The 25,895-nt window shown below is 31.0% G+C and overlaps 1 protein-coding gene across 3 annotated transcripts in view; it reads right to left on the bottom strand.

The window, feature by feature from the left end:
• The window catches only part of LOC132758113 (inactive tyrosine-protein kinase transmembrane receptor ROR1-like), a 203,355-nt gene that overhangs the window by 75,358 nt on the left and 102,102 nt on the right, over positions 1-25,895 (bottom strand). The window contains exon 1 of one of the 3 annotated variants that reach the window (XM_060749622.1): positions 16,870-17,853. The exons of the other annotated variants lie outside the window; for them this stretch is intronic. Coding sequence (XP_060605605.1) covers positions 16,870-16,952 — 83 coding nt within the window. The 5' untranslated portion in view covers positions 16,953-17,853. Of the gene's footprint in view, positions 1-16,869; positions 17,854-25,895 lie in introns of those variants that run through there. 3 annotated transcript variants of the gene reach the window in all.

Below are 25,895 nucleotides of genomic sequence, written 5' to 3'. Positions count from 1 at the left end.
AGGATGATTATTTCTCTATGAATAAAAAAAGATATTAAAATATATTCTCAGTGAAAATAAATTGTTCGCCAGTAAATCCGACACAGTACTAATAAAGCTGGGACAAAGTATGAAATTTATTGTCTATCCCGGTAGAAACTAGATCTCTATGCCGTGCATAGATGATATTCATGATAATAGAAGTCAAAAAGGCCACATCATAATGATCGAGTAATGCCTTTTATTTCTATTAAAATATGTGAAGCATTATCAATTTGGTGGAAAAAAAAAATATATACTATCCCGTTCTTATTTGTACATCTACCATGGACTTTAAAAGACTGTCAGAAGCTCAGTTTTTTGTTATTTTATATTTTAACGGAATTTCATACACGAATACACAGGCAGAGTGACACTGGTATAATACAATAATAATGCTGATGATAATAATAATAAACTTCAAATAGGAAACAATTAAATACCCCGCTAGCGGTGCGCAAATGTGTTCCATTTGCCCCCACTGAGTGCCTCAAATTTTACCGATAGTCACGTGACATGTGCGACAGATACTAGACGAACAGTAAATCACGTTAAGAATTGAAGAAATTTCGGCTATAAACTGATATTAATCAGCAGCTTTTTAATTGGTCAGATGTCACTGGGTCATAAAATGTTGTTAGAGTATGTTACCGCAACTTGTGACCCTCTCTGGTGCGATATTTGTGTATTATGCAATTATTTAGCGTGAAACGTAGGGGTCCGAGAGAGAACAGCCGATTTATGACACTTCGTTTGATGCGTGTCGGACTAACTTTGAATCGGCATAACTTTTTTATTAATCAAGCAATTAACATGCGGTTTAAAGCACATGAAAGGAAATTCATTTACGGAGGGAACCGTGTCAGGGATTTTTGTTTGCTCAATCATCGACTTAATTATCTTTAATTACGTAATATGTATGGTGAAAAAAGTCGCATATTTTGTTTGACGTTACGTAATATTTTTTTGAGAAAAGATATAAAAAATTTGAGACACGGTTCCCCAGATAATATAAGTATGGTTATTTTCCAAAAGTTTGATGACAAAAAAATAAAAAATGACTTTGATATGACGATTTAAAATTTTAGGATTTTTATTCAAAATCAATCATTTACAAAGGCATTTTTTTTTCAAATATGTTATTTTTTATGATGATCAACGACATTTAATGCACAAAGATTAAATGAATAACAATTATTACTAAAATAACTTGGTTTAAATGACATTTATGTGAGTACCACGGAAAGTGTCTGTTGTCACCTTAATTCCAGGCAATAATGTTAAAATATCATTAATAAGTATTATTAAATTGGTTTTAAACATTACAATTATTCATTTATGGATAAAAAGTAATTAGACATTCTTCTACACTTACATGACTTTTTGCACTGTGATTTTAAATGCAAAAAGTGATGTAAGTGCACTTACCATAGTTTTTGCACTAACTTTAATTTAAGTATCGAAGTTACTGCATTGCATAGACATTGAAAGATGTTTATTATAAACAAATTAATTGAAAGGTTTGTTTAAAATAGGTCATTGTGGATTATGAACCACATTTAATACATTAAACATATGATAGGAAGTTTAAAAACTGAATATTTTAAAATTAATTTTAAACAGTAACAGTAAATCCAAAGCAGTGTATTTTTTTTTTATTTCAAAGTAAATGTAAGCATTAATCACAACAAAATTACATGAAAACTTCAGACTCAGTTGATTAAGTCTGTACATGAGCAATAATGAAAAGTGCAACATCCCTCATGCCCCCTAGCACCGACTTAAGCTGTACTCAATTTTCAACACTTAAAAGTGCTGGAATATCAATGATTACAGAGAAGCAGAAAAACATAACAACACTGAAGTGAAGTATGTGACAACTTATTATTTATTATTGTTTTTTACTGTTGTCATTTTCTAATGGTACAGTTTATTTATGTACTTGTTATAAAAAGGGGCATTTGGAGATCTATATATCATAATCCTATGTCTCAATAATATCCAACCATCACAGGGAAATAGACTTTGAGATTTTGGATAAAACCACTTGGAATCTTGAACTTTTCTGAACATTTTGGTTGGATGTAGTCGAGATTTCGGATGAACCTGCTAAGAATCCTAAACTTTTCTTGTCCAACATATCCCTGTGAGATCCTTTTATATTATATCTCATGAACAGACTTTAATTTTTATATAAATTATAATTTTGTTTTCATTACTTCTTCTTTTCAAAATTTTGATATATTGAATTCAAATTGTCTTATTTCCTGCCAACAAACTTTAAACATTATACGCCATATCACTATCATGGTTTAATAGCTTTGATTTTATTTAAAAATTCAGATTAATTTCTGTGACATAATGTGGTTTGGGTCTTTGAAAATTGAGATTTTCTGTTAATTAAAGTGTTTTACATGCACAACATAGAGAATGAACTGAGTCATTCTAATTTTTGATAATAGACCCCGTTCTATATGTATGAATGTATGGGAGTTGTAGATGCACCACATTAGACTTAACATCCCTTGCAGAAATATATACTGGTATTTAAAAAGTCCCAGTATTTCCCAGTTATGATCCTAGAAAATTCCAGAATGTTAAAACCAGTCTTGGCTATTCTAGTGTGGCCTAGGAAATACCAGTTACTGAGAACTAGGCATTTCTGATAATTTTTAAACAACTCATCAATTTCTAAGTTATACTAGGAATTGTAATTTATTTTCTGAGATTTCTAAGACTTAAGATTTTGCAAAATTCCTAGTCTTTAGGAATTACTTAGAATTTATCTTGTAGAACAAAATCCTTAACATCTGTGCTAAATTCCTTGAATCTTACATAAATTCCTAAAGACTAGGAATTCTCTTTGTTGAAAGTAAACAAGTATATAAAGAAGGAAGACAATAAAATTGAAAATAAAAATGTTTTTTTTTAAATAAAACAACATAGGGCCTACTGATCTAGATCTATTTGATAATATTTTTCTAGGATTACTATTATTATTTAGATTCTAATTGAAATTTAATAATCAATTGACCTTAATGGTCAACCTGCATTTCTGACAATTTTATCATTGGCCATTTAATTAATAGATAATAGGAGTATATAATCCAAAAAGAAATAACAAATGTACAGGCACTCCAAGTAAATCAAAGACGTATTATTATAAACCTTAAAAAAATCAATAATTGACATCTGAAGTATGTAATTTTTATCAGTTGTGTAGAGCTATTTTTAGCGCTGTCAAATTGCATCCACTGATGTCATGCTTCAGTGCACAGGCTATGTGTATAAACCACTTTATACATTATACTGCCTGTTGACATTTTTATGGAGTGTGATTTGAACATATGTAGATCTAATTAGGGGTGGATTTATGGTGATAATTATTGCATAGTTGAAAATCCAAAGTGGCAAATTGACTCTTGTGCAGATTTTTTCACGTGTCATATTTGTGCATTTCCAAATTTTCACGAGTCAAAACCCGAATCCCCGCGTCAATCGAGAGTCCTGAATTAAAGTAGGCTGATGGATATTAACGATGATAACTTAGTCTTTACTTAACCAGCGAACCTTTACGATTATACTCGAGCAATATCCGTATATTTACGCTAACCAAGACGAGCATAATTTCATGACGTATTGGATACGTATACTGATGACGTAGCAACACAATTGTTTTGGAAACTACTGTAGCATTGTATGAAATTCAAGCGCTTGTTTGGCTTAAAATAATAGATTTTTGAAATAAAATTCAACGATATAATTGAAATTATTCAGTCATTGTATTGACGGCAAAAACAACAGAAGTACACGAAATTTTGCGAATCAAGCACATGTTACTGACGTAGTACACATGTTTATTACGTAGAACACAGGTTTATTGTGCGCGCAATATTCAAAGACGGCAGACACTTCGTCTCTTATCAACAGTGAACTGATATCGTCTCCCCAATAAAGACATACAACGAGGAAGGTGAAATAGCTCAAGCAAATTATCAGAAGAAGACCTTCAAAGCTGCAATCGGTGAAATTCACTGTGAGTATTATCATAAATGCACTGATTTTTTCCCAAACAGAGCCGGCGTGTTTATGACCCCTAGAAAAAATGAAGAGTCTAGAGATTATTTTAATGACCTTTCTTCACTTCTAAAAGCATTATTTTGTAACAATTTGCCGACTGTAACAATAGAAATAATAATTGTATTTCCAGCTTATTCCTAGTTATAGTTAAGATACTTAAACCTTACTGGAAAAAAATGCGTAAACGGACATTTGTCACATATTTTCGCGACCTGTTTTTATTTATTTCTTTGTTGAACAGGAAAGATATAATAATAATGAATAAAAAACAAAGCATCGTTGAAGATGGTTGTGCTTCCCTGCAGGAAATTATTTGCTTATGCCCTCTAAAAGTTTAAAATATTGTTTTGAAAAATGCATGTTAGCAAGTTTTTTTACTTCCAGACAGTTTAATACCCTAGTATCAGACTTCCCGAAATACGTCGGTCCGACGGACATGTCCGATAAATTTTCATCAGGTCCGACAATTTTTTATTCCGGATCGGTCCGACTGTCCGGCTTTTATCCAAGCCGCATGTATACAAAATGGCGTCGCTAAAGGTGCCAAACCTAGGAAAAAACGAAAATCTACGTCAGAAGAGTGCGCAGAACAGCAATAAAAGGATGAAAAGAATAGACCTGAGACAAAATTTAATGAAAAATGGAAGCAGAACCACGAATCATTGGTGTATGACAGGGAGGAGTTGAAAATGCGCTGTACGGATTGTGCCGATTTTTACGGCGAAAAAATAAAAAACAAAAAGTGTCTTAGAAATACAAACACAAGTTTTTCTTTGATTTTGATCAATTTTATTTGGTCCGACAGATTTTGTTTCGGTCCGGCAGATTTTCATGGTTTGTCAGACCAAATGTCTGACAGTTTTTTTCAACTTTCGGGAAGTCTGTAGTATGCAGACAGTTCACTACCTTAGCAATTTTGCACTTGTATTAGAAAAAAAAAGTTTTTCATAAAGAAACAATATTTTTATATCACCATTAATTTATGTAGATCTAGTTATATATTAGAATATGATAAACAAGATCAACAAGAAAAGATAATGTTCAATAAGCCTACATCATATGTCTGTATTTTAAAATAACACATTACTGACTGTATTTTTATATCACAATAAGATACCTCCAAAAATTTATTTGAAACAGAAATCATGTTTTCTGTTTGTTTTTGATTTGTATGTGTGTGTTTGAGTGTGATTTAATCTCTAGATTTCTGTGCATGTATAGGAATTATTGGACCACTAAAAAGTTGTCAAGGCCACCAAAATTTATCGGTCAGTGGTCCACTCCCAGGTGACAGCCTAGCTAAAATGGTTTGTCTTTGACACTGCCTAAGCCTATACTAGAGAATCTGAATACTGGTCCATTAAAATAAATCCCACATGATGATTTGCAAAGAACAAAAATAGCACAAACAGTGACTGTCATACTTTAAGCACTAACCTGAATACATTGCCTTAATCTCAGTCATTGAATTTAAGATTTTTGAATATACTTGTCCGAATTCCAGTTTTGAATTTATTCTACTATATATTTAACTTAATTCTCTTAAAATTTACACTGGTCATGGGCCACCGGGCCAGTGCTTAATTCGATGACTGTAATCTGTTATTGTATTAGGGGCAGGACGTGTAGTGGTTGAACACGCTTGAACAAGATATTTTTGTGGCCCCACTTTAGTGGCGAACATTTAGATTTACCCTTGTCCGTCTGTTCTCTTTTATGTCGGATGTAACTCAAAAAGTATTTGACCTAGAGTCATGAAACTTTACAGGAATGTTGATCAGCATGTGTAGTTGTGCACCTGGGTATTTTTGTCTGGATTTATATAGTATTTTTAGAGTTATTGCCCTTGACTTAGTAAAATTTTGCAATTTTCAACTTGTGTCGCATGTAACTCAAAATGGGTTTGACATAGAGTCATGAAACTTTGCAGAAATGTTGATCAGCATGTGAAGTTGTGCACTGGATATTTTCGTGTGGATTTATTATCTTTTAGAGTTATTGACCTTGACTTAGAAAATTTTTGCAATTTTCAACTTGTCGCATGTAAATCAAAAAGGATTTGACCTAGTCATTAAGCCTTACGGGAAGGTCGGTCAGCATATGACTAGTTGTGTACCTTGGGTTCCGCTTGTGGATTTATCCCGTATTTGTAGAGTTATCCCTTGACTTTGTAAAAACCGTTTCATTATGTTGTGTTATTTGTTCCTTGAGTGCTTGAGTTAGAATCAACCAACTTTACAGAAATAATGATCAACATCACTAAATTACAGGAATAACAATGATAATAAATAATAATAAAAAAAATACACAGTATATTTTCATAAGTTTGCCTTTTTTGGTGAACTTCAAAACTTACATATGTGAATAAATGAGCATAAAAACCGCCCTGGATTTTCACTTATCAAATTTCAAAATATGTACATGACCAGTTTATAACTTCAATAGCTTTGTATAACCAAAAGCTACAAATCTGAGGCCCAGAAAAGAGTGTGTCATAAACACTTCCTTCATGAATGGCCATTTAAAAAGAAAATCAAATAACATACAAACCCACTTACCTGAAAATATATGTGAGAGTTTTGTAAATATTTAAGACACAGAAACCATTTTGTCAAGTTTGCAATGATTTTACTCGCTTGAACCAAGTGTGCATTCACTTCACGTCCTGCCAAGTGATTTGTATTTATTTCGTATTCAAATATCTTGGTATATCTTGGTATATTTCCATATGTAGAGAAATGTATTTGTTTGATTTCAGATAAGAATTGGTACCACAAGGCCACAAGGGGAGGAGTTCAACTTACTCGTGGATGATGTTCAAAGCTGAGGAGAGTGAGAGCTTAAATCTATAAAACGGGTCAAAAACTTTTGATATAGAAACTGTCATAAATTCTTCAGTTAATTGAAAGAGGGCAAGTTGTACAAAATGCCATGGAGCTAAATATACATGGAGAAGAAACTGTGATGTCACACAGTTAAATTCAGTATTGTGTTCAGAATTGTGGCAGAATTGTGTTCTTATAAGTTATCATATGTCGGGGATTTTCAGAGATTTGATGCATCCTGGGTAAAAATAGCCAAAACACCGTCATATTGAATTCCCGGAGGAAGATGAAACATTTTTTTGCTTAAATAAGAAGCAATAGTTATTTATTGTAAAAGGTACTATACACACTTTTCTATACAAATATTTCTCTGATGAAAATCTATATAGGGGTATGTAAACAATAATTCATGGATATCGTCCAAGTTTAACGAGAGTGCGAAAATTGGAGACTATCGCCATCGGGAAAACCCAATTATCACCGAAGCCTGCAAAGGATTGTGGGTCTGAATCTGACTATTATCTATTTTTAGAGCTAAGTCCTATCTGTTGTGTGTATATATCTGTGAAAATGCAAAGAAGTCGTTGGATTACCAAAGATCAACATTTCATTTGATTACCAGAGATCATCAATTCACTGGATTACTGAGATTCTCTGTATGAAAGATTTGATGACAAGAAAATTATTAAACCGGCAAAAATTGGATCTTACAGCAAGGATTTACTCATTTCAGAAGACAGCAATAGAAAATGTAGGAGTTGCATGTAATACTGGAGGTTTCTTGCGTCATGTTTTGTACTGTTTCAGCGACATTTCTTAGACTGTTTAAGTGATGTCCCTCATTCATTCAGTTAAGAAAATGATGAAAAGCAAATTAAAATCTAGGAGTGACCTAGTCAAGTATTATAATGTTTTAACTTTTAGTGCTAAATTCAAAGAGGTGTCACATGTTACACTATTTTAAAAAAAGGAATCTTAAGTCAAGTGTTATTGCCAAAGCTCATTGCATTCCAGTAACTACAATGATATATCTATGTCTAAACAATACAAAAAACAATTAAACTGTAAGGAAAATACTTTGTTTCATATGCAATCATGCTTTTTATTAAATTTCATAGTTTGCTTATGACTGATGTTGAACTGCTTGTCATTTAACTGGATTTAAAAGTGCACATTTTAGTTCACATCAGTACAATGTGCTTATGTGAAGTAATGTGATTGCCCTGTGTCCAATGGCATCTTGTATTGTCAGCAATTTCTTGTAATCATATCTTCTACAAAACAGATTATTTGATTTTAATCGTAATGATCCTTTGGTGGCCCTAGTAACAGTAATTCAGCTGTGGTCCAGTCATACGGGCAGTTGCTAGGAATTTCCAGTACAATGCAATCCTAGGCTATTCCAGCCATTCCTTAGATCATGGAAATACCAGGAACGTCTGGGATATCCAAGTTCTTTGAAATGCCAAGGAATTACTAGAAAAAATGTTCCAAATACCGTGGGCAAGTCATTCTCAGTCATTCCTAAGATTATAAAAATACCAGGAGTTACTGGTATTATCATAGGTCTTTGAAATGCCTTGAAATGCCTGGGATGGACTAGAAAAATGTTCCAAATACCGTGGGCAGGTCATTCTCAGTAATTAGGATATCCAGTACAAGTCAATCTAAGGCATTCCTGGATTCACATTTTTTTTCTAGTTATTACCAGTAGTTTTCAGTCGTTCCAATTACCGCCAGCCAGTAACTGGAAATTCCTCAGATTTCCTTGCATTTCCTAGGAATTATCCCTGTAAATATTCCTGGGATTTCCCAGTAAAATCCTAGTAAAATCCTGGTAAATTACCAGTAATTTCTGCAAGGGATACTAGCAATTATGGTTTTGACCAATATATTATTGAAACAGATTACATGTCATTGTCTGCCATGTTTTTATAGAAATTAAAATAGAAAAGATAAACCAATGTTAGCAACTGTTTCTTTCCAGGGCTATAAACAGTGAAACTGCAGTTACATTTTTATAATACAGTAACTGTTGTCCTTATATAATGCAATAAGAATGTAAATCTTTTAAGCTAGTTTTATCTTTATTTTTATAATAAATTATTGAGTAAACAATTGAAAAAAATAAATACTTAGAGCTGTCGTCCATAGAAATGATATTGATGTGCATCATTGATAATTTTTTGTTGATCTGTACACATTTTAGAAAATCGATAATTTTGATTTAATAATTAAATGTCTAGAAATTATGAAAATTCAACCAAAACATAATTATGCAGAAGCATATTTCATGGCAGTGATGACAAAAAATTGTTAGCAAAAATCATGCAACGGGCATTTGTTTGAAACACTACTGTGGACACATTTACGAAAAGACCATGTTTTTACTGAAAGCATTTAAACAATTATGGAAAAGAATTAAGAGACAAGTAGTACGTAATTATCAATATATCTGTGAATCATTAAAAAATTTTCATCTTAAATTTGTTTTCCACCGAATCAATGACAGCTCTTTTTACTTTAATCATTTAAAAATATCAACAAAATTTGAATACTGAAATATTCCTAGCTATATTATTTGTTGTTAAATTAAAATAAAACATTTTCTTTAAATGTTAGTTTCCTTAAGTCGATTTCTATATAAAATTTGTATTTTAGAAATAATTTTGCTATTTAATAATGCATTAGTGAAATATTTTAATGCAGTTATAATACTTTTTGCATCAAATTATTTTCAACTTATCTGTGTAAACATTGGCGCAAAAACTCATGTAAGTGTACTTACTGTAGTTTTTGCACCAACAAATTCTGAAGCTGCACTTACATTTTTTATTTTTATGCCAAAAAAGTCATTTTTTATCAAAATTCAGCTTCTAAACTTCAGAGACTGGTGAAAGTTTGTATTTCTAACCAAATAATGACAAAAAGTGATTTTCTCAAAAAATGTCAGTTACATTACTTTTTGCTCCAAGGTGACGATTTAATGTCATTTATTTTTTTTAGCTTTTTCATTTATTTTTAAACCAAAAAAATAATCCTAAAACACACCTTTAAAAGTTTTCTTTCTTCTACATAATTATATGATCTTTGAAGTCATCCAATCATCTTTGCTGTTACAAAATGTTTCTAGCCAATCAGAAAACAATTTGTACGATTCAAAAGACAAATTCATCAAAGCCTTCGGAAACAATCTGATTTTTTTCACTGATTAAAACTCTATGTCTGTCTAGATCTTGCTGATTTCATATCCGTATGCAGTAATGTTACTACATAAATATCCGTAGGCAGAAACATTTCCCCATAAATAGTCTGTTCCTCAAATTGAATGTCTCAGAGTGTCAAATCGTGGCATTAATTTCATTTTCCTTTCAGAACAATATTGAAAACAATTGGGGATACAAGACAAGTCATTCTGTTTACATCTATAAAATACTCATTGACATACCAAAAAAGTAACAAAGTCTCGACCCTATGCCATTTAAAGCTTTCATTATCCTAACAATGCTATAATTTACTTATAATTGGAACAAATGGTGAAGATTTGATGGCCTACCCTTCTTTGTTTGTTTTTTATGATTTCAGGCTGGTTTTAAGTGTAAAGTGATGCAAGAAGACCACAGGTTGCCAACAATGAAAATCTTACTTGGAACTTTTATATGAAGCCACAAACCTTCCATGAGAGAGTTAAGTTTCCTTCACTCATAGCAGTCAAGGGAAAGTACTTCAAAGCCAATAAGCCAGATAATTTAGCATGAAAGCCCCTTGGGACAGATTGTGTAGCTTCTATGCAATATTAAGTTTGAATTGACACATACATAAAATCACCATCCCACTGTTTTATTTATTCCAAATAAATTCTGTATTTCTTCAGAAATAACATCAAAATTTCTTTTAACATTATATACACAGTCAATGAACAACAACTACTGTAAACATCTACAATAGCTATTATATTGAATAGGAAGCCAAGTTATTGCAATATCTTACAATAGTTTACAGCAGAAAAAAAATGGTGTTGCCCACACAGTATTTTGCAGTGACTGTTTATACAAGCTGTCTAGATTTATTTAAACGCACCTCATAAACATCGGGCTGTTCTGCCAATGTGAAAGACAAAAAATACTTCAATATCAGAAATTTATTATAAACAAAATGACTGGAATGATTCCTCAGCAAAAGTAAACAATATAGATCTGAACATTTTGCTCATTCTTAACAATATATATTCTATAGGAAAGCATTTTAATATTATCAGCCGTGCCTGTATAATAATAATGACGCAGTTCATTTTCAGAATATTCCCGCTATTTTTCAACAAAGAATTAAAGCATCGAGGCCTTTAGATTAAAGGTACCGAAAGACCAGAAATAAATGTCATGTCGTGTCTTTTGTAACATGTCACAATTCTTTTTTTTTTAAACACCCTTTACATTACAAGCAATAAAAACTTTGCTTATTAAGGGATAGTGTTTTTTTTTTATATTTTCATAACAAATGGGTGGTAAATGTCATCAAACTCACCTGCAGGGAACATGAACTGTGGTATGCTTTAAAAACTGTAATTATTGAGAAATTTAGATACATCTGTTATCAAAACAATCTTAACTGAATTAAATTACTGTTAAGCCATTATAGTGTATTAAATATTGTTTATCCTTGGGTGAAACCACAATGGTATAAGTAACGTTTTTTTCTGATCAATTAAACAAATACATTTAACCTCTTGTATTTAATATAAAAAACAAAATTATTTTGTGGCCTCAACATGCCAATGTCGGAAAATTAACTTTCAAAGCCGATTTTTTTTTTATTTTCAATGATTTTGGTAATATATGTTACAGTGTATAAATGAAAAATAATGATTATTATCTATCCACTTAAAAAAAACACATATTGATTAATTGAATGAAAAGTCGACAGCATTCTGCTCGATGACAAGATTTCCCCCTTGGAGAATATTTTCCTAACTGTTACGTTTTTTTTTCCGAATTGAACATATTTTTTAAATGAAAGGAAAACATTTTGAAAAGGCGGCGATTTATCTCCGATCTACGTAAAATGCCACACACCCTTCACAAAGCATGCAGCCAATCGTGCCAACTAAAATCTATAAAAGGTCTTTTTGTCTTCAATAATTTTAGTTTGGTTTAGAGATTATTTTGATATATTTTTGTTACTTTAACCCCCTTAATGGCACGATAACGTCCATGATAAAAGCATAATTCAAAAAGTTGACAGCAGCGTTACATATCAATAAAATCAATTGCTCGACCAACACGTAATTTTAAAACGGCTTTTTTAAACAGCTTTTTTTTATAAACATTGGTAACTGGCATTGACAAAACAAAAATTGATTATAGCATGAAATGTTAGGAAGTTTATTTATGACAGTTATTCAAATGTTTTAAATAACTTCGAAAGGTTTATGTGTTAATATCAATAATAAATTCAAAAGAAATGTCAAACAGATTAGATTACTATAAGCAAACCCTTTGACTTATGACACTTTATCTAAACTAAAATGTAACACACTTTGCAAAACTTGACATAAATAATATCAGAGCAGTAATAAATTGAGGAATTACTTAAGTTTTTCGTATTAAAATGCAAATTCTGCATATTGTGAATAATTTATTATATTCACCATGAAAATAACATCATTGAATTGTCCCAGAGGAATTTTCTTAACAATACTTAAAACTATACCCTGCAATATATCATCTTCATTTCACTAATTTTCCTTCTCTTATTGAATATACGATGCTTTATTTTGACTTAAAATTCATTAAAATTCAGAACAACAGTGTATATATATATCATATGCATTTATATTTATGTGAATTTAGAAACATTTTAGATTTCTGCAACATTCAATAGATGACAATGTTGTTGCAATATTTATAAGGGTAGATTACTCAATACTGTATGTTAAACAATTAGAAAATATATTAATTGTGAAATAGATATGCAATAATGTTTACTGTGTTATTGCACTGTTTTTTTTTAAATGAATCATTTATATTTGAGTCTAAGCTTGCATTCTTTTTAAAATGGAAAACAGTCAACTGTTTTATTACAGGATTTTGTATTACGGGGATCAAGAAAGCTAAAATTTATCAAATAAACAATTTAAACAAATAAATGGCGATACTTTTAAGAACTTCACTGCTAAACTGTGGTACATCTAAGACCTTGATTTCAAACAAAATTCTGATCTATTTTTCTTAAAGGTTGCTTGGTTGCTTTTGTATTCTTAAAACTATGTTAACAAGAAAAACATATTTCTTTTTCTATTCCTGGCCAAAATTTACTTACTAAGACAGACACATGATATGTGAGTGATAATAATCAGAGAAGATAATTTATGCAAAATCATGAAGTTGGATTCATGCAATTAAATGCACAGTACAGAATTAAATTTCAGGTCATTACAAAGGTGAGACTGTAAACTGATGTTCCAGTTAATTAATTTACAGTGCAAGGTGCTCTCTTTTTGTGGGTACATTTTGATTACAGATTTGGTTGTACATATTTACATGTTCTGCATCAAGTAGAATGGTACCATGATCTTGCAGAAATCCTTCAACTAGAAAATTAACAAAATTAAAAAATTGTGATGTCAAAACCTGCACTAATAAGATATTTATGATTTAACTAATTTTGCTTGTATTAAAGATCTTGGACTTTTGAAGATAGTAAGAAAATCATAAAATAATCGTAGAACAATCGAAGAACAATTGTAGAACAAGCCAAAAAGACTTTAAAATAGACACAGTTAAAAAATTTCTGAAAAGAAAAACTTATTGAGCATGTTATAAAACAAAATGCTATTAATTTTAGAGAGATAGACAAAAGTGCATCATTTCTAACACGCCATGAGCACCGCCGGTCAAGTGGTATTCAATCCTGAATCTTATTTCTTTTTTTACTTTTTTTTTTCTCCCGAAAACATTTCAGAGATCTATAATTTTATGCTATTATACTCTTGATCTTCCTGACTAAGAATTGTATATAATTGAATTCTGGGTCCAAGATTTAATTAACTGAGGCAGTCTCCAAGCTCAGACTGACAGAATGAAGGTATTTGATTGGTCAAAAATCAGTGTAGAATGTGTGCATTGTCCAATGAAAATCCTGAGATCTGAGACAGAGCTTAGTATAAAGTGTTATAGCCTGTAAGCCAGATAATTTGACAAGGAAATGTCATATTGCTACTTAACATATTCTTAAATTCAAACAAAACATACTAACTTTATTATCACATATAGGGAAAAACAAATCCTAAGCAAAAAATATACCTTGTATGGACTTAAGGAAATGAGAAAATTTATTCCTATGGGAAAACATGAAGATATTGATTACAAAATATTTAATGCATTTTCCAGAATTTTAAGTAAATTGAATTTCAAGGTTAAACACAAAAAATTAAGATATTTTATCAGAAAATGGTTCTTTCTCTGTGTAGTTAAAGCTTTAATTCAGTTAAATTTCTGCAATACTGCTTTTAATAGCAGATCATATTTCTGTAATATTCAATATAAAAGTTAACTTTGATAAAATTTATAAGAGACTTTTAAAAACCTGGAATAACATATTCTTCAGTTTAATTTAGGCATATTTGTATTCTTATCTCTTTTTTTATTTTAAATTTTTGTTTAAAAATTTCTTTGAAACACATAAATGAGGGAACTTCTATGGTGCTGTTGGCAAAAACCATGAGGAAAAAACCATTCTAAAACAGATTTTTTGCTTATCTTTTTAGGGTGGGGGATTAAAAACGGACTTTTTCAGCTGATACAGGGCAGGTGCTGATAAGCTGTTATTTATTTATTTTGGACAAAACACATTAAATATTGACAGAAACATTTAAATTTCTTTGCTTTAATGAGTTTATAAAATATTGTAACCAGGTTTTAGTCCTGTAAAGTATGAGTAAAATATTACATTTTAATACCTGTAATATGAATGAAAAGCCGTACTAATTCAGTTATAATGTATTAATGATCTATTACAAAATAGATCCCTTCACAGATACGTTCAAAGCGATTCTGATTTTAAATATTTACATTCCATTCATAAACCACCAGACGTGGCTGATATTTCTATGTAACATTCGTATGTTTAACATTTTTTTCATTTCTTTGAAAAAAGACCCACAAAAACATATAGAAATTAACCTGTACTATTACTATCAACTTCGGTGTTCAATTCAATATTTATGTTTTCTGTCATGCAACATTATTCTCTATTTCAGTGTAAAAATTTACATTTATTGTTGCTCTGTGAAAACTGATATATTAAATACACAGTTCTAAATGTTTGATAGCTTTAGTCAGGATTATGTAGTTATATAGTAAATGTATATTATCATGAATATTTTATAATTTGCTGATCATTATAATAGAGAATGAAATACCAGTGTTAACATTATGTCATATATATATTATGGCAGAATACTTTTATATCAATCATGTCACATATAATTCATTCTTTTATTAATTAACCTTTTATTCCTAGATTTTATGTAATCAACTTCTTGTCCAGTGTTGTGTGTTTAGAGTATAAATTATATTGTTCTCCATAGTTAATTCCAAGGACTTAGAGATATATGGTCAGGTGGTGTTGGTAGTTTTCAATCCTAACCCAATCATGGCAGAATTACCAGAGCACAGTTCAACCTCCATATAGAGATATATATATATTCTTTAATACATTTGATAGCCTAATAAAGGGGTATATCTTAGCTGAAACTGTGGTTGTTATAATCAATATATATCTGACATATGGTGCCACAACCTCCAAAAGTTTTAACACATCTGAGTAATCAGTTGGTCAGAGAATTTTGTTAATAAAATTTGTGAAATTCTAAATACTTGTATTTTCTTCTGTATTATAATTTCAATGACATTTTCTTGTTTTTGTCATAAATACTTGTTTATTATCAAATTTCATGCTATTATCTTGATAGGTAATACTTGTTTTTTATGTGTCATAATTTTAATGACATTATTTGTTTATGTTACAATTTAAGTACTTATAACTCTTAACTCTTGTTTTTATTACAATTTAAGTAACTGATACTTGTTTTAATTATATTAGCATTACATTTTAATAATTAACAATTACTTAATATTCTAAACTTTGTTTTTACTTTGATACAAAAAGCATTTTAAAGGATTTCTTTAAACCTGAGTTAATCAGCAAAATATTTGACTGTTTTCAATTTTTTTTTTACTCATTTTACTTCCTTTTTGTTCGCAACAAATTTCAACACTTGTATAACAAAAAACCTTAGAAAATTAGCTCATTATATATCTAACTCCTGCCAGTGCGATATATCTTGTTGTACATTGCTTATTTCCTGAAGATATATTGTAACACAGTTGTACTCTTGTGTGTAACCTAAATTACACTTACATGAAGCAGTATTTACTAAAAGTCATGAAAAAATCATAATAATTTTTACATAACAATGTACTAAGTGTTTTCTACTTTGACATTGAAACTGGTGTCATGACAACCATGTTCTAGTAGCAACATGATGGGAAGATAAGACATTGATCTGTGACTGTCAACTTGAAAATAATGATTCTTTATATCATAATTATATAACAGAATTATTATCCAAACCTTCCTATAATCCATGTACAAACTAAATTTGATATGATCGTTTTTTTTTTCGTTTTTCTTGATTTTTTATTCTGCTTAACTTAAAACCTGCTTTAAATGAAGTACTTGAAAAAAACAGAACCACAACAAACCAAGCTGTCATAACAGTTCATCAGGGAATATAAAGGTAGGTACTTAGAAAAATATGAGCACTTGCATGAAACAGAAATTATAATGAGGAGCTAAAAATCACTGTCAACGTAAAGAAAATGACAACAAAAAATACATGAAATTTTTTTTTATATAAAAAGCTGATTGATTATAGAAAACTTACCCATATATGTTCAAATCCAAGTAGGATAAATCTGTTGCCACTGACAACGTAAATCCAAAAATATATATTAATGTCTTCCACATTGGTCTAACATGATATTTTACCCGCTTTAAAAATAAAAATTCTGTATAATGCTGCTTGCTAATATAATATTCCTGAGTCAATCTTTGTTTGTCGCGATTAATTTATAACATTGTTCCTGTTATAATATCTGTATGATATCATAAACACATCCCTAATATGGAAAAGTAGAAACTTAAGTTATATACTTAATGATAAAACGAGGACGTTAAAATGTCACAATATCATGACGTTTTTTCTACTTCTCTTTTACAATCCATTACAAATCAATCATCATAAAAATGAGTGTAAAAATTCATCAAGAATTTGTATAATGAACTTTATACATAATCATCATTGTCAAAACAGTGTCCTTAAATTTTTTCGTCATTTTTTCCCCGCTATTATATTTCCTATTACTTCACTGTAAAAAATATACCAAAAAAAACACAAAAAATTGCAATATCAATATTACAAATCCGTATTTATTTTCAAACGTGATATCTTAAAATCGTAAAAAAATATTCATTATTTCATTTCCATGTCAATAAAAAAAGTCTACTGTCATTCAATACTTAAACACTTTAAAACCGAATATGTCAATGTTTCACAACCATACACGTATATATCCCTGTATCGTATATTTTTTTTATACCAATCCCAATAATAATACAGTTTTATTTACAATCGTATAACTACATCTCACGGCCAGTTTCTTAAACAATCCTCACAACAATACACGAGCATATTAAACAACTGTACACCACTACTACAACGACTTTAACTAGATACTAGTCAATAACATAGAGAAGACCACTAGCGTACTTCATACTCTACGAAACAGTCACCATACTTCATTGAAAATGTAACTTGTAATTCTCGTTTACTGATAATCTTACAGTAGTTTAGACATACTGACAGAGTCTATATGTTCACCACCTTATAAATGACTCTCTCTTTATACAAATCATATAAAACCATGTGACAGATAGATAGATAGAAATAAATTCAGCCCTCCCCTTTTTAACAGGTGCATACAAATAAATTTCTTCATCAATTGTTATTAGCAATGTTGAGAGACACTGCTGTTATCAGACAAAAACTGCATTCTTTAACATTGTGAAATGCCTTTCTGGGAAATGCAGGAATCTGTTCCAACAATTAAAGCAATTAAATGAAAAAAAACTTTAAACATTTGACATTTACATTTTATTTTACTGTGCATATCTCTACAACTATGTAAGGATATAGTATGCACTATTTTGTGAATCTTAAGTACTTATGTCGTAGTGGTCATTAGTTTTCTCTTTTATGCAATCAATCAATCAATCAATCAATCAATCAATCAATCAATCAATCAATCATTGTGCCCAATATCATAATCAACATTATAATAACTATTCTTTATTCATTCTGTTAATTTATGATTCAATCATCATCATCATAACCATCATCATCCTCATTAGCATCTATTAAGAAATCAATAAGAGCATCGTCATCATCATCACCATCATCATCAATATAATAATCATCATCATCATCATCATAACCACCATCATCATCATCATCATAACCATCATCATCATCATTAGCATCTATCAAGAAATCAATAAGAGCATCGTCGTCATCACAACCATCATCATCATCAATATAATCATCATCATCATCATAACCACCATCATCATCATCTATCAAGAAATCAATCAGAGCATCATCATCACCATTATAAGCAGCAGCTGAAGTTTAAAGTAGTAGTCATCATTATATTAAACACCTTCACCACCATTCATCATTTTCCTTATACAATGCAGTACAAAAATCTAAATGGCTAAATTAAAGACCATTAAGAAACCATTTTGCAAACTAAAACAAAGTATGACAGATAAATCCCAAACAGACACAATAATTGGCCATGGCAGATGCTGTGTCAATTCATAATTAACATTTTTAAAACTAACATCTGACCCTATCCCACTGTGTTCTCTAAATTTATCAAAACTCAAGGTGTTAAATTTGCCAGAACATGATCCTTTATAATGGTACCCCATGCTGGGCCTTTCAGGGTCCACTAACAATCATTTACATTGTTCACAACATTGTGCCCACAGTGGAAAAACATAGATTCACATGTTTTTGAACACTTAAAGAGTAATTTGAGTATAAAAGATTAGTCCACCTTTAGAAGAGCTGTGATTGGCTAAAACTGAGACTTTTCCAAATTATTTATGCATCTATAATTAGCTAGCACATCTATCAATTGCTGGTGCACAGTTTCTACTGTAAAGAAAGAGAAAAATCAACATAATGAGCAACCTGAGGCAAGACAATGCTTCTCCTTGTCCAGAAATAATTCACTATAATGTATAAATGTATTATTTAGTTTGACATATGATCAATATTGGTCCCTATATTCCTCTATAGACAGAAGTATCAGTTGCTTACCCTGGTACTTCACAATAACTCTTCAAACAAACATGACACTGGACTTCAATCAATTTCTCACACTTTAAAATGTCATCTAGAAACTAATTAACAGGTTCCTGTTAGCAGTCACCAGGTATCCATTTACCTTTCATCTATTGTATATACAGTATGTTACACCTTCCTAGTCCATCTCCAGGCAAGACTGAGTGAGGGATCAAAATACTGTCTTGTCATTTAATTAATTTACATCTCCAGTGAATAATGACAAATGCAGAAAAGATGATTTTCATATATAGATGTAGAGCAGAAAGAATCAGAAAAATGCAAAATAAGCAATGTTCAGAGGAGGAAAAAAAAGTCCTCAAGGGAAGTAATTCTGTTACATTTCTAAACTGGAAGGAGAACCATTTCAAATCTTTGTATCAAATAATATTCAAAATTAAGTCATGTGTGTTTATAAATAAATTTTAACATAACTGGAAGGAAATGATAACTTGTCAATTGATACCAAACTTTATTGAACTTAATTATTCAAATGATATCAAGGGGGACAACTGTTATAATGTATAAAAGTAAAATGTACAAAAATAAATATATAAGGCATTCAATATTATATTCATCAATTTTAGGTGAAACACTATTCTGTGTGATCCTCTTATGCTAAAGCAGTAACTTAAAAGAAATAAAAGGGAGGTAATAGATACTTTAAATGCAGCTTTAGTGTATCAAAAATTATTTCAAGAGTGGTAACTCTATCAAGGTTTCTAGGTTTATATGAATTATAAATAACCTTGCAAATATGAATTATAAATAACCAGTTTAATATGAATTATAAATAACCTTGCAAATATGAATTATAAATAACCATGCAAATATGAATTATAAATAACCAGGTAAATATGAATTATAGATAACCAGGTAAATAAATATGAATTATAAATAGTCAGGTAAATATGAATTATAGATAACCAGGTAAATAAATATGAATTATAAATAGCCAGGTAAATATGAATTATAAATAATATAAATAATGTTAAAGTTATTTAATACAAATAAATGGTTTCTATTGAACAATTAATTGTGGTCAAGAGTACAGCTTTATCTTTTACCCTGCTGAAGGTAACTGAAAATCTACCCATGTGACCAGTGCAGACCAATATAGTCCTCAACTTCTGCACTGGTCTCTTTTCAGTCATTATAATTATATTTTTTAATTTTCCCTATAAAAGATGAATGGTTTTGTCCAGATTGAAGGAATGGCAACATTTCATTTAAGACATTTAGAGTTACAAGAATAATATGGTCTTTTTAAAAATTTAAATTAATGAGCCAACAAATTTAAAGAGCAAATTTCATTTCTGCAAATCTCCTGCCCATGAAATAATTTTTATGGTAGGCACAGAACCATTAAAAATAAATAATAAAATTATTTCTACAAAAAAAGAAAAGAAAGAAAAAAAAACTGCAATAGACCAATTAAATTTTTCATTAACAGCTGGAAAAACAAAAGTTTTATGCAAAGATAATACAGTTTTATATAAATTAAACCCAGAAATGAATTAGGTAGAAAAAAATGCTCGAAATTGAATAATAAACTGGAGAAACATTTCAATTTAAAGACTAGCATAATAATCATTGTTGACTTATCAGCAAAAACAATTTGATAAAAGAGCCAATTATTGTTCACCAAGACTCTGTTAAACTATTTCTCAAATTAATGACACCACACTTAAAATATTATTCTAGAAAAAAACAGGTGCCCCAGCATCAAGTAGAGATCTGATTTACAGCAATGTCTAGCAATTTGACATCCTCTACCATCAGAAGACCATCTAGCCTGAATATTACCACACAACATTCAGTTTATATTATCTTATACCACACTGTTTGAAAAACAGATATTTTCTTTTTTTGTTTATCTTCAGTGAAATATATAAGTTGATTAATAGCCTCAATGAAATCTTTATCAAGATAAGATGTAAAACAATACAGAATGTTCAAGAGATTACTTTTCTAAGACTCCAGATTTTCCAAAAATCATCTTTCCTTCTACTAATAAATCATTTCCTCAAATTTTTAAGCCTGTATTTATATATCAAATTATTGTTTAACACCTTCAAGATAACAGTATTCTGCAGAAGATGCTTGCATGTCTTCATCAACTTCAAAAACCACTGTGTGAATCAGAATATAAGAGCAAGACTGTTTACAAATTATTACTACATCATTAACATGTTAAATTTAACTTGAACCTTTACCATTTATCTTAAATGGACGTGTCAATCATCCAATCAGCACAAAACCATTTATTAGTTAAAGGGAATATTTTAAAATATGTATTGACTGGAAACAGTGAACAGTGCAGACCATGATCACACATTGACTGGAAACACTGTGAACAGTGCAGATCATGATCACACAGATGTGCCAGCTGATCTTGGTCTGCAATGTTCTATGGACCACCTATGACTTGCCTTTACCACCAGTATAAAGACAGCAAGCCAGCCTGGTTATATTGGACCACCTATGACTTGCCTTTACCGCCAGTATAAAGACAGCAAGCCAGCCTGGTTATAATGGACCACCTATGACTTGCCCGTTTACCACCAGTATAAAGACAGCAAGCCAGCCTGGTTAATATGGTGTTCAATTATACATTATTTCACTTGGGGACCTGAACTGGCATAGAAGTTTCTATGATCACCACCAATCATAAATGCTTCTGTGAATGCTTATTAATAATAAACTAAATACAACATTCATGTTCTACTCAAGCTGGCGCTAGGGGGCGTGGACAGTATTTTGCATTTACAACTTTTCAATTTTGCTGTTTTGGGTGTTCTTAAGATTTTCACTTTAATAAACTGGTAATTTCTTTATTCACAGTTTTGATAAAGAAACCCCTCATGCTAACAATGGACACTGCCAAATTCAAAGCCAGACAAGTCAATTTTTTTAAATTTAGCATGATAACTTTTAAGTTAAGATAGAATAATGATATAACATATGGTACACTTATAATGTTATCTGTAAATAACTCTTGCTAGCTGAAACCTTATCTTTACCATGTAAGGTATGAGCTTTAGAATTCTTATATTACTATTCTTGGTAATTGATTTATACAGAATTTATTTTAGTTCCATTGTGTAGGAAACTATAAGCTTATAGACACACTTTCCAATCTGTTCCTGGAACCAACCAGTACTGAGAAATGAGTTTAAAGATTCTTGCTCAAGGGAACAATGACTTGCCCCTGGCAGGGTTTGAACCCATGCAGCTAGCGATCATTAGATTACTAGTAATACAGTCATTAACCACTCGGCCATGCCGCCACTTTCATTCTTTGTAATTAACTGACTGGTAATATCTTGTTTTAACTAGTTTACTTTGAAATTCAATTGTCACTGTTCGGAAAAGAATTTTTCTACTTCAAATATTATTTTTTCATTGTAGGGTAAAATTTCCAATCAATATTTTTAAATTTCTGAAGAATTTTCCTTAGTTTTCACCTAAAATGGAGACTATTATTACAACAATATAAGTTTCTATTAAGATCACTTAGTAACCTAGGAACACATTCCATATATGACTCCAGTGACGTAATAAAATTTACAATTAAAGTCTTTATAAAGATTCTGGTAATTTTGTATCATTAAAACTTTGTCTGATAAATTAACTATAATAACTTGATTATCTAACATTTTATGTAATTTAGTGTGTGTTTTCTAAATTAATCCAGGCACTGTGCAAGCGGCATGGAAAGATTTTTGAAGAAATGGGAAAAAAGGGTATAAAATGAAAATTTTTGGGTATAAAAATGATTTTTTTTTCCATTTCTTTTTTTAGAATAATATTATACAGAACTGATGAAAATTTAAAGTTTGTCTGACAGTATGCAAGGCCCCAGAATTCTCAGTGGCATTTTAAACGTGTGATTTCAAATTTTAATTTCATGGTTTATGTGCATTATTAAAATTTTGGAAATCACGGTCTTGTTATGTTGATGTAATGAGAGTACTGCAACATAGAGTACTCTGGTAGCAGGCAGTGGCCTGGTTCACAAAGCACTAGTAGTGGATTGCAACCTGGATCTTGTAGTACTGGTAGCAGACTAAAAGCCTGGTTCCCGTAGTACTGGTTGCAGACTATAAGCCTGGTTCCCGGCACTGGTAGCAGACTGGAGCCTGGTTCCCGTAGTACTGGTAGCAGACTAAAAGCCTGGTTCCTGTAGTACTGGTAGCAGACTTCAGCCTGGTTCCCGTAGCACTGGTAGCAGACTAAAAGCCTGGTTCCCGTAGTACTGGAAGCAGACTGCAGCCTGGTTCCCATAAACTGGTAGCAGACTGCAGCCTGGTTCCCATAGCACTGGTACCAGTCTCAACCTGGTTCCCATAAACTGGTAGCAGACTGCAGCCTGGTTCCCATAGCACTGGTACCAGTCTAAAGCCTGGTTCCCGTAGTACTGTAGCAGTCTAAAAGCCTGGTTCCCGTAGTACTGGTAGCAGACTAAAAGCCTGGTTTCCGTAGTACTGGCAGAAGACTCAGCAGCCCGGCAGTCATATAACTTGTAGTCTTCCCCATTATAGTGTTAAATTGGTTAATTAATAAACTCTAGTGAGGTAGGGGTGGGGGGCAAACTAACATTTCATATAGATCTATCGGACATCAAAATGGTTCATCAAAAGTTGAGAACATACTTAAATTCACTTAACATCTTAATTATCTCAGAACAAAATTTGTTTAACAGGTAGTTAACAAAACTTCAATATGATCTCACACTTTTAAGGGGACTGCATTTTAATCTATAATACTTAAAAACTTAAAAATACATCAACCCTTAGAAAGTAAAATATTTATTTAGTATTGATTTACATAGCTGGGGATATTCAGTATTTACACAAACACATCTTGATGGGTTTATATAGGTGTATTAAATTACTGACTATGTTTACAGAACATGCAAAAAATAACTGGCCATACAGTCTTATATTAACAGGCTGATAACTTGAAATAAAAAGCACTTTACCTCTCCTAATCTCATGCCAAATAAATAATTAAATTAGGTAAATGATTCCTTTGACCTTTAAAATCATCTATTTAAGAATTTTTAAACAAATTTAGGCTTTACATTAGAAAAAATTGTGTGGTACTCAGGTAACTATTTTCTGTCATTTTGGTGATATTGACAGTAGGTTGGTGATATTTACAGCAGGTTTGGTGATATTCATAGTAGTTTTGGTGATATTCAAAGTGGCTTAAGCGATATTCACAACTGGCTGGTGATATTCCTAATGGCGTTGGGTTATATTCACAGTAAGTTCTGGGATATTCATAGTGGCCTGGTGATACAGTAGGTTTGGTGATATTCATAGTAGCCTGGTGATATTTACAGTAGGTTTGGTGATATTCACAGAGGTCTGGTGATATTCATAGTGGCCTGGTGTTATTCATACTAGGTTTGGTGATATTCACAGTAGGGTTGGTGATATTCATAGTAGCTTGGTGATATTGAAAGTAGGTTTATGATATTCATAGTAGGTGTGGTGACATTCATAGTGGCTTAAGTGATATTCACAATTGGTTGGCGATATTCATAATGGCCTGGTTATATTCACAGTAGGTTTGGTGATATTCATAGTGGCCTGGTGATACTCACAGTAGGTTTGGTAATATTCATAATGGCCTCATGATACTCACTGTAGATTCTGTGAAATTCATTGTAGCCTGGTGATATTTATAGTGGCCTGGTGATATTTTCAGTTAAGGTTTGGTGATATTCATAGTGGCCTGGTGATATTTACAGTAGATTGGTAATATTTATAGTGACCTAGTGATATTCATAGTTGGTTTGGTGATATTCATAGTAGGTTTGGTGATATTCGTAGTAGGTTTGGTGATATTCATAGTAGCCTGGTGATATTGACAGTAGGTTGGTGATATTAATATTAGATTGGTGATTTCCTACATAAGTTGGTGATAATCACAGTAGGGTTGTGGCTGGTGATATTCATGATGGGTTAGGTGCACTAAGCCTTCCGCTTTTTAAATCTAAATAAATGGATTCCAAACTAAAACTTATTTGTTCAGTACTGTATGAGAATTTGCTTACATTTGATATAAATGACCTCTAATTGATATAAGGAGATATTATGACAATTAAATACAAAACAAGGGAGATAACTTGACATTATATACAAAACATATCTTCACAAAAAATGTGGATAAGATATATAATTAAGTGGGTTCAATGGTTTTCTATGATTCAATTATCCATTTTTTACATTATAACTGACTTATAGATACCCCCTTAAATTAACTTATCCACCTATGTTGTTCAGTTATCACCAATTATCACCAAATTATCATCTTCTATCTATAGTATTAATATTGTTGTTACTAACACACCTGTCACTGGTGCTAACAGAGAGGTTTCACCTGTAACAACATTATTATACATATCTCTATTGTTTAATGGTAAAAACACCAACACAGAAAAGATGACTTCATTAAGAGCAATGGTTCATTTCCCTATATTGTTTATA

The sequence above is a fragment of the Ruditapes philippinarum genome, unplaced genomic scaffold, assembly GCF_026571515.1.
Source record: "Ruditapes philippinarum isolate M1 unplaced genomic scaffold, ASM2657151v2 ctg42_1_1_1_1, whole genome shotgun sequence".
Lineage (NCBI taxonomy): Eukaryota > Metazoa > Mollusca > Bivalvia > Venerida > Veneridae > Ruditapes > Ruditapes philippinarum.
The sequence above is the reverse complement of the archived record's forward strand: the minus strand, read 5'-3'. Positions and strand labels throughout refer to the sequence as shown.